This window comes from Saccopteryx leptura, chromosome 10 (genome assembly GCF_036850995.1).
Source record: "Saccopteryx leptura isolate mSacLep1 chromosome 10, mSacLep1_pri_phased_curated, whole genome shotgun sequence".
Lineage (NCBI taxonomy): Eukaryota > Metazoa > Chordata > Mammalia > Chiroptera > Emballonuridae > Saccopteryx > Saccopteryx leptura.
In genome coordinates, this window is record NC_089512.1 from 65,252,657 (window position 1) to 65,270,271 (window position 17,615).

At 43.1% G+C, this 17,615-nt stretch overlaps 1 protein-coding gene across 2 annotated transcripts in view; it reads left to right on the top strand.

Moving 5' to 3' along the window:
* The window catches only part of EIF4E3 (eukaryotic translation initiation factor 4E family member 3), an 83,997-nt gene extending 66,382 nt beyond the window's left edge, over positions 1 to 17,615 (top strand). Inside the window, exon 7 of one of the 2 annotated variants that reach the window (XM_066351809.1) lies at positions 13,716 to 17,615. In XM_066351809.1, the coding sequence (XP_066207906.1) occupies positions 13,716 to 13,786 (71 nt within the window). In that variant the 3' untranslated portion in view covers positions 13,787 to 17,615. Of the gene's footprint in view, positions 1 to 1,687; positions 1,886 to 13,715 lie in introns of those variants that run through there. The other variant, XM_066351808.1, reaches the window with a different exon arrangement.

Genomic DNA, 17,615 nt, shown 5'->3' on the forward strand with positions numbered 1-17,615 from the left:
GATTGTGAATTGAGCAAAAGGGGTGGAATGTTGGGTAAACAAATGTTTTTAGGTTTGCTCCCTTGTATTGAGGCAGCGCCATGTGTGTGTAGTCTGTGTAAGGCTGCGTTGCTTGTCCTCAGGGCGGCAGATTGCAAATGCAGACTGCCTTTCTGCTGGGGGGGTGATTGTTTGCTGGAGAAGGGTTTTTCCCCTCAGCAGTTTTTTGCTGGAGAGTGCAGAGAAAGGGAGAGAGAGAGAGTGAGCAGAGATAGATCCCGGAGGGTGGGCTGTGGGACCGGAGACTGAGTTAGGGTTTGCGGGCCTAGGGTTTGCAGGCCCTGGTTTCCGCCCGGCCTCTTTGGCTGGCAGTGCTGAGACTAACGGGGTCCTGGGATGGGAGAACAAGAAGCGGTCTTCCCTGCCTGTTTGCTTGTCCACCATTAGGAGACTTTAATAAACGGAATGGCCCACCATCTCCTGGCTCCACAATTCCTTTACTATCTGCCCAAATCCGCTGAGAACCTGCATGGCCACCATGGCGTCAGCCACTGGCTTTAAAATCTCGATGTTATCGTTTCATGTTACTGCAGTGTTCTGATCAAGGTAGGCTTGTTTCTTTGTTTGTTTTACATACTTGGCCAATTGTTTTAAAAGCATATTTGAGAGTTTACACACCTTTTATTCTTACAAAAAAATTTTAGGATAAAAGTAATGCATGCTCATTTTAAAAATGCAAACAATAATAATAGCCTCCCCATTTTTAAAAATTTTTAAATGATATTAGTAGTAAAAAGCAGTGTTTATGGATATCTGAAGATATGCAAGAAAATTGGGCTGCCTGGGCCGGGGTTAGGTGAGAGGAATACGGCAAAGGGTGGGGAAAGGAAGTAAGGAACAATAAATCTACTGCTCACAAAAATTAGGAGACATTTCAAAATGAATATAAAGCAATGAAAAAAGCATTTGATTTGTTCTAATTAAATAAGAACATCAGAAAAGCGAACGACAAGTCAAAGAAAGTTGTTCCATTATGCAAATGAGATGCAAAACCAACTTTGATTTCATTGGTGAAAATGCACCATACAAAAGGCTGAAAGTACTGGAGTATCTTCACGTTCCCTGACCCCCTAGGTTTTGTGAGGAAAAAGGAGGAAACAAATTCTGCACGTCTTGCGAAGAGGCACCCACCTGACCTCAGGTGATAACTTATTAACAATACCTGTCTCCTCTCCATGTTTAGGGAATTCTTTAAAGGAACCATAGCCATTAAACTTTATTTGTGTAGGTGTAACACCTGTCAGACTTTCTTCACTCTTCACCTGGAGGTGAAGGTTGAGGGCCAATATCACCGGCCAGAGCCCCTGTGAATTTCTAGGGGTCAGAATCCTCCTATAGATAATTAAGTCATCACTCATCTTGATCAACAAGTCTGCATTATCTTCACTCCAAGAGGCAGAAATTATTGGCCCTGAAGACACATCAGTTAAATTTTGTAGTTTTAAGTCTACCGGTAATTCTTTTTCTTGTCAGTGTTGTATCTTGTGTTTATATCACCTGAATTATAGTCACTGTGGCAAGAATTGTGTACTGTTAATAGTTTTTACTGGACATTTCCTAGAATTGGAGTGTATGTCAAATTCCAAGAGGAAAAAAAATGGGAGTTATTTTGATGTTCACTTTTCTGTTCTGCTATATCGTTTGTTAGGTCTCTCTCCATGTGGAGCCCCCAGACAGGGCAGCTCTCGAATGTCAGAGGGCAGAGGTCAAAGCCCCGTTTGGACTTCACCAGGACAGAGAGCAAGCTAGAGCATGCAGGAACGTCAGATGATCTATTTCTGCCTGTGGAAAGGTGTCAGTGATATCTGATTATAACTCATCCTCAACCATTCACACATTCATTTGCAAATTTATTTTTTAGAAAAACAAAATTTAAAATCCTATGTTGCAGACAAAAACACATAGTTCATAGACTAAACTCTTGGAGAACAAAATCTCTTTATCTGACACAATACAAGTGGTCTTTTGGGGGAGGTTGGGGGGGTTGGGGGTGTATTTTTCTGAAGTTAGAAGTGGGGAGGCAGTCAGACAGACTCCCGCATGCACCCGACTGGGAGCTACCCAGCATGCCCACCTGGGGGCGATGCTCTGCCCATCTGGTGTGTTGCTAAGTTGTGGCCGGAGCCATTCTAGCACCTGAGGCGGAGGCCATGGAGCCATCCTCAGTGCCCAGGCCAACTTTGCTCCAACAGAGTCTTGGCTGCAGGAGGGGTAGAGAGAGATAGAGAGGAAGGAGAGGGGTAAGGGTGGAGAAGCAGATGGGTGCTTCTGTGTGCCCTGACCGGGAATTGAACCTGGGACTTCCACATGTCGGGCTGATGCCAACCAGCCAGGGCCACAATACAGGTTTTAAAAGCAGATTGCCTTGGCTGGATAGCTCAGTTGGATAGAGCATCATCCTGAGGCACAGAGGTTGCTAGTTCGATCCCCAGTCAGGGCACACACAATAACAGATCAAAGTTCCTGTCTCTCTCTCTCTCTCTCTCTCTAAAATCAATAAAATAAACATTTAAAAAATAGAAAAAGCCTGACCAGGCGATGGCACAGTGGATAGAGCATTGAACTGGAATGCAGAGGACCCAAGTTCGAAACCCCGAGGTTGTCAGCTTGAGCCGCAGGCTCATCTGGTGTGAGCAAGGCTCACTAGCTTGAGCCCAAGGTCTCTGACTTGAGCAAGGGCTCACTCGGTCTGCTGTAGCCCCCAGTCAAGGCACATATGAGAAAGCAATCAATGAGAAACTAAGGTGCCACAATGAAGAATTGATGTTTCACATCTCTCTCCCTTTTGGTCTCTTCCTATCTGTCCCTCTCTCTGTCTCTGTCACAAAAATAAATAAATAAATAAAAATATAGCCTGACCAGGCAGTTGCACAGTGGATAGAGTGTTGGACTGGGATGCAGATGACCCAGGTTCAAATCCCTGAGGTCACTGGCTTGAGCGTGGGCTGATCTGGCTTGAACGTGAGCTCACTGGCTTGAGCATGGGGTCATAGACATGACCCTGTTGTCGCTAGCTTGAGCCCAAAGTTGCTGGCTTGAGCAAGGGGTCACTCGCTCTGCTGTATCCTCTCCCTGCTCCCCCAGTCAAGGCACATATGAGAAAGCAATGAACAACTAAGGAGTGGCAACGAAGAATTGATGCTTCTCATCTCTCCCTTCCTTCCTGGCTGTTCCTGTCTGTCTCTATCTCTGTCTCTCTATCTCTGTATCTCTGTCTCTGTCCCTGTGTCTCTTGCTAAAATAAATAAATAAATAAATAAACGTAGATTGTTTTAAAGTTTTATTATGGTGACAGACTTCATACCTCCAATTTTTATAGATATTTTCTTCATTGTATGAAGTTTAAAATACATGAAAAATGTCTATATTTAAAAGTTATAGAAATCCTAAGGTTAATTTTTAGCAGAATTGATAAATAAAGTATTCTGCCCACCAGATCGTTTCGAAGTCCCTGGCTGACATCGAGAGACAACCAGGACCAGCCGGGGACTTGTAAGGAGGCCTGCCATAGAGAGAATCCACAGTGGTGAGAGGGAGTTGGGTAGGGTGTTGTCTCTCGAGCACAGGAGGGCTCCAGCCAGGCTGGGGACTCTCTCCCAGGACTACCATTTGAGATTCCTAAGACCCCATACAAGAGAGGTTCTTTGGGGTTTGTCATTGACACGATTGCGTTCCCTGGGCACAAGACCAATGATGGGCCTCTCAGCTGCACCTACCTCGCACAAGCAGGTGTGGACTCTCTTGGAAGGAATATAACCCTCCGTTTACTTTGGGTATGCATGGGCTTCCTGATTCTGTCAGTCAACTTCTGGTGATTCAAAAGCAGTCTAGGAAGCCGTTCCCAGCCTGAGTCAGGGCCCATCCAGGGACATTTCCTCATATCATAGCTGAGGGTATTGAAGCTCAGAGAGGAAAGGGCCTCTGGGGAAGCAGCTGTGTTAGGCTTACGTGCTGGTTTGCCGGCCACAAGCACTGTGCCTGATTGATTGGTGCGTGCACACATGGCAGTGCCATGTGGATAGTCTGTGATGCTATGGGTGCTTGCCCTCAGGGAGGATGATGGGCTGCCTGCCTGCCCGCTGCTGTGGGGGGCCATTTTGCTGTTTGTTTGCCTGAGAAGTGGTTTCCCCTGCCTGTCTGTTCATCTGCCCTTGCAAGACTTTATTAAATGGTAATGGCCAACTTTTTCCAGTTCCACAGTTTTTCTACCATGTGCCCAAATCCAATGTGGACCTGCCCAGCCAAGGCCACTGGCATTACAGGTCCCTTGCCCAAGGTCACAAACTAGTGCTCCCCAGAGCTGGATCTGTGCTGCAGGCCCCATTACTCCACGTCCAGTCCCCTTCCCTCTGCAACTGTAACTTGACAGTTGTAACAACACATCCCTGTACTCCACTCTGCCTTCATTTGATTTAATCTGTCTCAATTTAGTTCATGCTTAAAATTTTTACTGTTTTAACTGTAAGAATTTAAGAACACATCAAATCAATCTCAGTAACTGACGACATCAGGCATGCAGTAAGAGAGGGTCACCGTAAACACCACTGTTTCAGGGCTGTTCAGAAAGCCACCATGCCTGGTTCATAACAGGTGATCTCCAGCCTTTGGACACCTATTCAGTACCAAACAAGGAGGGTTGACAGGCAAGCGGACAGGCAGAGCACCTCCCAGCCCTGTTTGGCCCTGTGGTTTGCTTTCCTAGTGCATCATGGGGCATCACTCTGATCTGTAGCTGCAGGCATTATCCCAAGACCTAGGCCACAGCCTTGAAAGCATCCTCCCAATGTCCAGGGAGTGTGCTGGGCCCAGAGTGGGCACCCCATCCCAACTCCTACTCCCACCCTGGTTCTGCCAGATAGCATAGCAACGGTCACCTGTCCGACGGCAGAGGCTCTCAACACTCCTTGTCTAGGTTTGTAGATGACACTGTAGTTTTTAAATAAATTCTTGTTTTGAAAGGATGATCTCCTTCTTGATTCAAAAGCAGATTTTAACCCATGAAAGAATTTTCCTGAAAGTAAAGATTTACTTTCTGTGTTAGAGCTTCAGAGCTGCTCAAGGTAAAAATGTCACCGACAACATGTCAAGGAAAATCTCTGGGAGAAGAATTAACAATATAAAAGAAACAAAAATTTGAAATTAACCCACCTGACACTTGGACCCACCCTCTGCTGCCCTCCCCCTTCTTCCTCAAGGAGAGGAGTCCACTGTCGTCATCTTCCAACGGGGCTGAACACCTGCAGGGAAGGTATTGGTAAAGCGAAGCATTTAATATAATTCATTCAAGTTCAGTTTTTACTATTTACCACCTAGAACCCAAGAAAGGCATCCTTGCTGTAGATGTTGGAGGTGAGCTAAGTCTTAGACCCCTGCTGCAAATGTGTGCTGTCCATCTGAGAAGTGAGCACCAGGCACAGTCGTCCCTCTCTTTCTGCCCCCAAAGTTCCTCTTGGTGGAGCTGCCATCTCTCTTACTGGACAATTTCCCGTGTTTGCTGGAGAGGTGTCTCCAGGCTTTGAAGTCTCCGCAAGAAACTCGGCAAAGAGAAACCCAAGTGACTGAGTTTGCTGGGTGGTGGACAACATACTGTTTGTTTTGGTTTTCTTGCTTGGCGTGAAGACAAGCCCAGGTGCCAGCACGCCAGAAATTAAAGGGTCTTCGTCCTTACACCTGAGACAAAAGCTCTTCAATTTTTTCTTTATTGAAAGAAATGAAAAATAGAAGCATACATAGAAGTGTTTAGTTTCCCCTTGCTCAAATGAAAACAGATCTTTGTGTGCTTTGGAAAAATAAGTATGTTTCTGAATTTCTGTTTATAGTATTTAAAGTTTACAAAGTATATTTATATACATTAGCTCAAGCCACCTTCCCAAAAAGTCAAGGTGGTGAACACGTTACCTTCCTTGTGCAGATGTGTTGACTAAGAGAAAGGCCAAAGGACTTGCTCTGTGTCACGTGGCTCTTGAGCGGCGCCTGCAGCCTGTCTGTCCTCGAAGGAGCATTTTCTGGCTAAGACACACTACTTTCACTTTACTGGGGGAAATGGCCTGATCTGAACTATTTTCCTTTCCATCTTACCATCAAATTGTGGAGTCATCTTTTTTTCTTGGGGGGTGGAGTCCAGTATTCATGGCTCCAAAGACAAAATAGAAACAAGGAATTAAGCAGCAATCACAATATGATTAATGATAACATTGATCAGGCAGGGACTTGGTGCCTCACAGGACGCCTCCTTGTTCAGGGAGGCGTGGTGACGTAGCTGGAAGGCGATGAGCTAGAATTCAAACGCAGGCAGTCTGACAGCCGCCTGTTCTTATCACTGCTCTCTCTGTACTCACTGAGTATTGACTAGTGCCAGACCTTTAATCTGCACTATCTCATTTAATCATCCCCATCCCCATTTACAGACGAGGAAGCAGGTTCAATGTGGTTGGGTGACCTTCCCAAAGCCCTAGTCTTGGAGTCAGGATCTTAATCAGGCTGTCCATGTTGCAAGCCAGGTCTTGGACCCTCCAACTCCATTCCGTGCCACACTATGCCACCTGCACTGCAATGAGTAAAACTGCTAAAAAGCCCAGGGGGGTTGGACTCCAGAGGCTGCACTACCCAATACAGACAGAGTGTGTGTGGCAATTGTGAAGAACCTGCCCAACAGCCCAGCCGTCTTTCCCACACCACCATCCAGCATCTCACTGGAACCTTTGAAAGATGGAACGGTAGCCCAAGGAGGCTGTGACTGGCACAAACGCGTGTGTCTTACTGAGGATGTGAAGCCCAGGTGTGAATACAGGTGTTTGTACTTGAGGCCCTGGCCGCTGCAGCTATGTACCTTGGAGGACTCTGACCTTGAGAGGACGTATGGGTGTCTAGTTCCCATTTGTGTGCCATCCCCATGTCACTCCAGGCCTGCACCTCCCTCTGCCTCCCTCGTCTCTGGGAAGGCAGAGAAACTGCCACCCACCTTCTTCATAGGAATTTTGCAAAGATTAATTGGATAATTCCAGAATAGTTCTTTGAGCTACTTGAAGGAAAGGTGCCATCTAGAAGTACAAAGTAAAATAACAATAATAATTATTATATTTAAATGTATTTATTAAAATCTCTGTGGGCACAGTTATGAGGAAACCAGCTATTACTTGTGGAAAATTCACAAGCTGTCGAAACACCCATTCCACATAACCCTGCTGGCTTGCTGGCAGAGTGACCATGTTCTGGTACCAGATCTGAAGTGTGCCCATGAGGGGTGGGAGCTTCTATCCAGAACCACCCATTCTTCTGTACAGAAATAACCTGCCACCCACCCCAGGCCCACAGAAGACAGCACCTGTCATGACCCCAGACTGGTGAATGCAAAGTGCTCACACAGCTCTTTCCAAAACGACACTCCCTTATTATCTGCAAAAGAGAAATTACATTTTGGGCTTCAGCATCTGTCTTACAATTAATGACTGCCCATTTACCACAGGGACAGAAAATTCCTACCACCTCAGCTGAGTGCCTGGAGGGACTTCTTTTCTCTCTTCTTATAGAACCTGTGTTTATATTTAGTGGTAGGCCAGATAATGAGGTTTTGATGCCACAGAGCTATTTTGGAGAGTTTACTCTAGGCTCTCAGGATCCCTCGGCTGCTAACATCTGGTCTGTTCAGATGTCACCCTCTCTCCATTCAGAGGGCCTGGGTTTGGTGGGTAAGATGTTCTTTTTTACAATTGACTTGCCTTTGATCTTCAAGCCTGCCTTTCCCGCTTAAACACCTGGCCATGCTTAGCCTCTGCCGCAGTTCTGCACCCTGCACAATGTTTGTTTCCTTTCATGTACAGATGGCCGCCATGCTATGTGCAACTGCACCGCTGGCCTGCTCATCAGCTGAGGAGAGACTTTCCTCCAGCCGATTCAGACAGCAGAACTGAATAATTGCTTGGATATCTTTCCACCTCTCACCACTTCATCTTTGCTCAAGGCCACCCCACCAGTCCCTATCCATCAAGTCCGAGCAGTGGCTGAGCCACCTAGAGCAGAACTTCTCAAACAGCCATTTGCATACAAATCAGCTGGACACCCAATTACAGTATAGATTGTGACCCATTGGACAGGGGTGGGCCTCAGTTTCTGATTTCTGACGGGTCCCAGGTGACTGTTGACTCAGGAGTCACACATTGAACAGCCAAATCTTAGATTGCTTCTGGAATCATCTCCATTCTGACCTTCGCTGTGATGTTTCTGTCTCTTCCCCTTTCTCTTAAAACTTAACTGTCCTAGGTTCTATTGCCAGAGAAGCACCCAGGTGACTGTTTCATACTCAGGTGCTAATAGTCAGTAGAGAGCAGATGTAGAATCATAAGGCTTTATCTGAGAGAGCAGGGTACAGGATCTGTGTTGTGACCACTGTGTGAGAAGCACGCTTCCAATGGATGAGCCATTATTGTTTTTAATATATCCTGACAATATCCTACCACTATACAAGTTCTTAAAAGAGTGATTGTATTGACAATATAAAATTATGTATTGAAAATTTATTCATTTTAGAGGAAGAGAGAAAGAATGTGGAGGGAGGAGCAAGAAGCATCAACTCCCATTTGTATCTTGACCAGGCAAGCCCAGGTTTTGAACTGGCGATGCCTGGGGTTTTGAACTGGTGACCTCAGTGTTCCAGGTTTATGCTTTATCCACTGTGCCACCACATGTCAGGCAGTATTGAATCTTTTTACACATATTCTTCTCCCACCCTCAGAAAACACAGAGAAGCAGGGAGACATAATTTAGTAATAACTCAGAGTCCCCAAACATAACAATAGCATCACATTAACTTGTGGTTGAGAAGATGAGCTATGTGCCTGTCAAACTCCATTCCTCAGCTCAGACCAGCTGATTCTGTTCAGTCTTGAGAAAAGCAATTTCCATATAATAAGTCTAATGACATAATTAAACATTGTCATCACAACAAGATTTATGCTTGCTTTTCTTAGGAATCTTCAAGGGTGACATTCAAGGTGAGCATGACCATCTGAAATCTAGCGGAGGCAATGGCTCTCTCTCGAAGGGATGGTCCTTTATACCATTATTAAATGGGTTCTTCTGATTCTCCCATTGGTACATCAAGGTTAATAGGGAGTGGAGAATCTGTGTCAACTAAATGGATATCCTGGTTCCATAGCATGATTTTCACCATGTTATTTAACCTTGTTTAGCCCAGCTTTCTCTACCTGTGTAATGGGCATAATTACCATCATTCATTTGGGGCCTGTGATGTGATAGGCCCTGTAGAATCTACTCCCCTGTGCCTAGGACAACCTTGTATAGCTACCTAACAAGTATTGTGCTATGAGTATCAGCCAGTGAGAGCAAACCAGCCCTTGCTGCTATTCAGGCCCTAGGGACTCTGCTATGCCCTCACCTCCCTTTAGTTCCTGGATGCAAAGTGGCCTATCATGGGTGAGGTGATTCCCTAGGAGGGGCTGGTTCAGGGTATGTGCTCTAAGAATCCCAGGCAACTGCTCCTGACAGTCTGGTATGAGAGGATTTCAGTAATACATTCCTACTTGGCTGATAAAAATACTGAGAATTAGGTGATGCAAATTTCCCAAGACTACACAGCCAGTGAGTGGTGGCCAGGGTGTGTCTGACTTTCAAGCCCAGCCTTATCCACTGAGCTGCCCCATTCGATGTGACATGAGATGATGCATATGAAAGAGCGTGGCATGTATCAGACATGTGCCTGGTGGGTGTGCTGGTCAAATAAGTTTATAAATATGATGTATATGTTTGCTCGCTTATAGTTTACATTGGGCATGGGGGACAGGCTGTAAGCAGGCAGGGTCGTTATAGTCTAAGGCTTACTTTTAAGCCTAAGCTTTTCCCCACACCCTTGACTGTTACATGATGGGGGCGGTGCACTCTCATGAGGAATCCCATTTATGCGTCAGATAAGTGGCTTTGTATCAGAGACTTCCTTGTTTGTATATTGAATTAAAGGTTTTGATTTCTACACTATAAAATGGGGCAGAGGAGCCCATGCAGAAGGAGAGCAGAGAAAGGCTACATGGAGGAAAGGAGAAGCAGCCAAGATGGCGGAATGTTGAAGGAGAAGCCAGTTTGTACAGTTTGTGCAGAAAGGAGATGGGGAACTGTTGAACAAATAAAATATATTATGCTCACTTTGTTAAAGATGGTGCTGCCCATGTGGAAGCCCGTCACCTAAGTGATATTAGTTGCCCTTCTTGCTTGGGATGGGCGTGATTATGTTAATATGTGTTGGGGGAGGGCTTTCACGCCAAAAGGTTTTAAAAAAAAGATCACGTTGTTCCAGGGAAGAGTGATTACGTTCTAGGAGGAGCCCATGCTGTAGGAGAGCAGAGAAAGGAGAGCAGAGAAAGGCCACGTGGAGGAGAGGAGAAATAGCCAAGATGGCGAAGTGCTGAGGAGAAGCCAGTTTGTGCAGAGAGAAGGAGATGGGGAACAGAGGTGAATAAGGCTGGTGAGGTAGAAACCTTTGATTCTAGGAAACTTGGATGAGTCAGTGGGTTTGAGAGCCCTGAATGGAAAGGGAAGTGTTTTCCCACTGTGTGTATTTCTTGCCTGCCGATGCAAGCTAGGATTAAAGCTAATGGCCCACCAGTTTTTGGCTCGGTTATTTCATTACCATCTGTCTGAATCAAATGCGAACCTGCATGGACCAGGCGGCTGTAATGGTGGCTGTGGCTACTGGCTTTACAGGGTGCTCATCATATCTTAGTTTTCTTTGCCCATTGATTCCTGTATATATCTCCTCTCAATTCAATGCTACCTGTACATTGGGGGCTGAGGTGGAGTGGATAAAGTTAAACCTTTGACCTTCTCATTACCCAGCAGGGCCTGGTCGGTGCTGTGACTCATGGTTTCCAGGTCTCCCAGCTGCACCCTGTGCATGTGGGAGTTTTCTAGCTACAGGTTGGTGAAGAGTTCCAGGGCAGGATGTTTACATCCCCTAGAGGAATGGGCACAGAACCAAGCCAACCCTTGCTTGGCAACCCCTAGCCATTCTTTCCAGCCTGAGGCACCTCGCCAAACCAACTCAGGAGAAGAAAACACAAGTGCTGATGTGCTTCCATTTTACATAGAGCATAATAAAAGTTTTCAGGATGATTTATTTTCCTGAACAAGAGAATACAGGGGATGGCATCCATTGTTCAACATGCTATTGATGACTTTTACTCTCTTGTCGAAGACAATTGATCCTACAACACTCCGTGGCAGCGGGAAAGTTATTTGTGGAACATAAGGATTTAAACCCAAGGGAAAAGGTATATTTCCAAGCACCATATAAATGGGTTTCTTTAGGCCCTGGCTGGCGGCTCAGTGGAAAGAGCATTGGCCCAGCGTATGGACATCCTGGGTTTGATTCCTGTTGATCAAATAACTTTGTAAATATGATGTATATGTTTGTTCGAATCAAATGCGAACCTGCACGGGGCAGGTGGCTGTGATGGTGGCTGTAGCTAGTGGCCATACAATTCCCCATAAGGGCACACAGGGAAAGTGACCATCTGCTTCTCTCCTTCTCCTTCCCCCTTCTCTTCTTCTCCCCCTCCCGCAGCCGTGGCTGGATTGGTTTGAGCCTGGCCCCGGTGCTGAGGATAGCTTGGTTAGTCCAAGCATGTCAGCCTCAGGGCTAAGAAGAGTACTCAAGCATCAGCCCCAGATGGGGTTGCTAGGTGGGTCCCGGTCAGGGTGCATGTGGGAGTCTGTCTTTCTGTCTCCCCTCCCGTAACCTAATAAAAGTGGGGGGCTTCTTTAATTTTAGGTGATAGGCTTGGAAATGTTACCCATACAAACTGAGTTTTAATAACTCAATGGATGCTTTATTGTAATTTTTATAAAATATATTTCTTCCAACTGACATCATTCAAGCTCATGGAGCAGAGGGCCTGGAATTGTACTATTTCTCAAGACCCTTGTTTGTGGCCCAGTTAACATCCGTGTGTGGCCTTGGGGGTAGGGATGACTTGGAATCCTACTGTTCTTTTCTCACCTGAGAAACCAGCTGAGCACTTTTCCCCTGAGAATTACAGTTAACCAGGAAAACACAGAAGTTTGTTTTCATTTCAAGCAAGTTTGAAAGAGTGGCAGAGTCTTTACTTTCAGATGAATGAGGAATTTTTCCTTTCCAAGAAATGGCATCTAAACTTACTAATTTCTCACATGTTTAGTGATGTTATATATGTTCAAATGGATATCAATAAAAATTTAAAATATGCAATAGCTTATTTTAGGATTAGCACCATAACTCAGGTATTAATGTCAGCAGATAGAAGTTTAATTCTACGTTTTCCTTTTATTTTAAGCTTTTTAGGTAGTTTGTGGACAAATGAGTCTGCTAACAAGAGATCCTGAAGAAAGCTGTCAGAGCGAGGCATGTGACTGACTGTGTCTCCCAGGAGACTTTAGGGAGGAAATAAAAAATAAACAAAGGCACAAACTTTTGCTGATTCCCTTAAATGGCGTTTTAGCTATGAAAATGTGAGCATTTCTAAAAAATTTTAGTAGACTCAACCACTCTTCAAAGGTTTCTTCCATCTTGATTTTTAGATTTATGACTATTAACAGAAATCAGCATTTCTCAATTGTGAATCACAGCCAAACGGGCCGTGTTTGGGAACAGCTGGGTCTTGGGCTCCAAAGTTGGTTGTCTGGGTGACCCAGAACGAACTGGTTAACCTCAGCCAAGTTGTTATGCCATTGTAAGATGCGAACAATTGTAGCTTGTTGTGAACTTGAAATTAAGCGGCACAAATGAAGTATTATTGAATACAAAGGAATCCTTCGAGAAATGTTTCCCCTCCCACTTCATCCCCCCAAAAAGGAAAAAGATAACCTACATATATGTCAAAATTAAAAAATAAAATGGAGAACTTTAGGAAACTTTCTCAAATGATACATAATCATATCCTTAGTACATGTACTAATAAAAGAAGTGTGTTTTGATTCTTTCATCCTCTCAATAAATATCAATTGAATGACTATCATCTTTGAGGCATCAGAAATAACTTCCTTCTACCCCAGAGATGGTGACACCGAGCTATGTAAGCAGTCATGTCTAAATTTAAAGGGGTTTTTTGTTTGTTTTTCCCAGCAAGAAAAAGTGGCTGGGGGCAATGCTACTGAAACCAACAGGATTTAAAGTTGAACCACCAGATCTCATTCTAGAGATTTCCAAAAGATCTTTCTAAAACAATATTCTTCTTTATGAAAGAGCTCCTAAAATCCTTGAGGCTTAACTCCACTATTCCCTACTTGCAATATCATGTTTAGGATTATTCTAAATAATTCTGAGACTTTTCATAACTATGTCTATTTCTAGCCTGCTCTGGGAAGATGGGATTCCACAGAAGGCAGCTCACGTGATTTTTAGTCCGAATCTATAAATAATTGGTGTAACCATTTTAGCCACCAAAACTTCCATCTGGTTCCCTGTTCACAGGACAGTAGGCCAAAAGCTTGGAAGGGTAATAATATCCTGCAGAGCGTGAACACTGTGGGGTAATTGTGGGTGTAGTAGGAAATTTACGGTTTTCTGAGGATTGTAACTTCGGCTTCCCCAGGGTGATTTGCACAGGATCAGCAGGCTAGATGGGAAAACAAATCAGTTCTAGGAAGGTATTATTTCCTCTTCCATGTTCACTTATCCTTTGTGTTTCCAGGCATTAAATGTAATCATGGTTCAGGATCAAGAAGGCCTCACCTCAGCCCTGGCCAGTTTGCTCAGTGGTAAAGCATCAGCTTGGCATGTGGATGTCCCAGGTTCAATTTCCAGTCAGGGCACACGGAAGAAGCAACCATCTGTTTCTCCACTGCTCGCCCTCCCCTCTTCTCTCTTTCTCTCTCTCTCTCTGCCTCCCTACCCATCCTGCAGCCATGGCTTGATAGGTTCAATATGTTCCAGCCTGTTGTGGATGACTCTGTGGAGCCTCTTCCACCTCAGGTGCTAAAAATAGCTCAGTTGGGAGCATGGCCCACATGAGCAGAGCATCGGCTCCTGACAGAGATTCCAGTGGGGTGCATGAGGAAGTCTGTCTATCTCCCCTCCTCTCACTTGGAAAAAGAAGGCTTGACCTCACTGCTGCTCCTAGTGCAGACTTTTTATAATTCATGAGTTTGAGAGTCAGAAGAATACTGCTTGTTTGCGGAATCCCAGGTGGAGTTTGCAGGATAGATATTAGAAAAGTCATGTCTTTTGAATGGTAAACTGAGAAGTTGAAATTAGCAATGAAAAACCATACATGCTGAGAAGTGGGGTGAGGCTGAGGCAACCCATGATGTCACTTTTGCATCTGTAAAGTGTGGACAAGTCCTGCCGGGGGTGAGGATGACGGAGACGCAAAGACCCGACTCCGGGGACCAGGTTCAGTGACACAGATCCACTTTATTCAGGAAGTAAACTAGCTTATATACATGGGTTCAGCCAATAGGATGGTAGCGTGTCCTTCATAGCCAATGGCTGAAAAGATCAGGGAGCTGTGTGGTTAGCGCTAAGTCACTTCCTTACAGCGAGCGAGCTCCCTTCCTGGGTATGCCCAGGAGGGTTCTGGGAGCTGGAGTATTCTCACAGCATTGCATCAGCCACAGCTGCTAGGAATGCACTCTGCACTCCGCCCACAGTAAAAGGTCATTTAGTAGAGCTGATCTGCACTTGAAGAATTCCTAATGGGCACAGTCAGTTCAGACTCTGAGTAGATTTTGTTGAAGTTCTGGTTGAAGGGGGTAAAAACAACAGACACACAAGCATCCACTCAACAAAAGAAGGGGAAAGTGTGGGCATCAGGCTTGTCCCTGCTGATTTAAGGATAACAGTTAAAGAGAGAACATTTCAAGTTCAGGGATGGAAGCAAGGACAGCCCTGAAACAGGAGGTGGAGAGAGTCAGCGAAGGGGAGTTTACAGCAGCAGAGGCTGGGAGCACTGGCAGAAAGGGGGCCCCAGGAGAGAACGTGTGAAACAGACAACAAAACCCACCGTGATGTGTTAGGAATGGTTAAATCCCAAAGTTGTTGAATGTCAAAACTGTGGTCCCTACAATTATTGAAAGTGAAGCAGTTAAAATGGAAATCATTTGAATTGTGACAGGGCAGGAAGAACCTAAGAAATATTTGACATTCAAATGCCCTTTTTTAAAATTGCCTTTTCCCCAAAGTTCTTATTTTGTGTCTGCCTAAGTGAATATTAATAAGGTGGCCGATCATCCTCCTTTAGGGAGGACAGTCCTTCTTTTGTAAGTTCTGTCCTCCCTTGAAAAATATCCTCCTACATGTCCTCCTTTTTGATATTGGAAGACTAATCTGTAAATGTCCATATTCGGTCGATGCAGAGTCGATCCATTGCGTGTGATGTGACATATTTGTATTTGACATGATGATTCATCAAGGATCAGTACAGTGTGTCTAGACATGATTATGAGATGCAAGTGTTCTGCACGGGAGACCTTGAGAGAGCATGTGATATACCGAGCACGCAAATGGCTTTGTACACTTCTTATTGAAACACAACACGGCACATACTACATTGTAGATTCACGATTATTTCTTTCTCAGTGAATATTCAATCATAGGTAAGCACAATTCACGTTTTATTAATTCATTATCTATTTAATAATTTCCAATTATGTATCATTTTATTTACAAGTATTTTCCTGAAATTCAAATTTTAAAGTGGAAATCTAACCTCAAACCATATCTATTAATAATGCATTTTGATTAAATAGTTGCATAAAACATGTTTTAATTAGAAAATGATAAATACACCTGAATATCACTCCAAATTAGTGGTTTTGTTTGGTATTTAGTTTTGTTAATTTAGCTTCCAGAAAATTTGCCTACTATGATGTAACATTTTCAATTCATAATGTGCTTGCATCATTCGTGTAGCTCTATATTTTAATTTTAAATTTCATTTAAGGGATGGAAAAATAAAAAAAGAGAAAATGCCATTTCAACGATAAATTGAAAAAGGAATTTCCATTCCTCATATCAAAGAAAGATACCTTTGTTTTCTGCAATATTTGCAGCAGAGAATTTTGTATTGCAGTTGGGGACAGAGCAGTGATAAGGAAACATTGACTACCAACAAACATAAGCATCATTAGATGCATCAGCTTCCAGTTATAAAGTAACAAGTTTTTTTAAAGCTTCGAATTATTTTGAAGATGAAAAACAGTTGGCTGCAATGGAGGGAACATTTGCATTTCATACCATAATTCACAATGAAAGTTTTCATAGTATGGATTGTACAACTAAATTATTGAAAAAGTTTCACAATGCAAAATTTTCATGTGCCAGGACAAAATGTGAGGCTATTTTGAAATCAGTATTTAAAAATTACTGTGAAATACAAATTTTGGTGGGCAAAGACCCAAAGAGGTGAATAATGTGTATGTAAAATGACAAGAGTTCCTCCAAAAGAAGACACTAGGAACAGGTCGTAATGCACATATTTTGTCAAATGCAATCAACACAGCATCATGTACTGTGCCAACTGATGTAGAAGTAATAATAACTCCAATTTATTTACATTTTAGTTGTTTTATCATTCGTGTTGTTACTTTAAAACAATTTTGTGAAGAAGCAAATGTTGAATACAAAAAACTTTTAGGATATTCAAAAGTTAGATGTCTTGCTCTAACACTTGCTATAGAGTGTGTTCTACAATTATTTGAGCCTCTTCGTTCATATTTTTTAAGTTTAGACAAATGTCCTAAAATCCTGGAATTGTTTTTCAATAAAAAAAATCTGAGATATTAATGTATTTTGTACATAATCAAGCATCTATTTTTTACAAAACGATTCAAAAGATTGAAGGTGAACACGTTTCAGCTATGAAAATTAGTCTTATTTTGAATGATGTTATCCTTCAATATAAATCTCATTTTGAAGAAAAATTTCTTTCTTTAATTATAAAAAGAACATTGTCAAACTTAGAGGAATCAAATTCAGGCATAACAAAACAGTTAAGCAAAGAAGTGCAGGATTTTTACCAGACATGTTTTCAATATATCAAAGAATGGTCTGAAACAAACATCATGGGACATAACAATTTTCAATGGTGTTTTTTTACTTCATCACAAGTATATTGGACAGATACTGATCTTGTCTTGAGTTTTTATCTAAAGAAATGCCAGACATCAAAATAGAGGACAATTGTCTCTTTGAAGAAATTAGAAGACTGAATGTATATTTAAATTCTGAAAAATTAATACAATGGGAAAATGAACACGTTGAAATTGATAAAAGATGGGTGGAAATATTCAGCCATTTCAGAAATGAACATATTCCATGTGAAAATTTATTTATTCTTGTTCAATTTACATGTGCTGCCCTGGAACTAATGCAGCAGTTGGAAGAGTTTTTTCAGTTGCTAATGATTTTGAACAAGTGAGAAATCGAGATTGAATGTTGATACTCTAGCTGCAGCACTTGCCGTAAAATTCAATATGAAGGATATTTCTTGTTCAGATATTTTCAATATATTGTTACAAGATGATACATTGACAAAAATATTCATTCAGATAATATTATCTAAATGAGTACTTTTTTCTTATACTTATTGTTA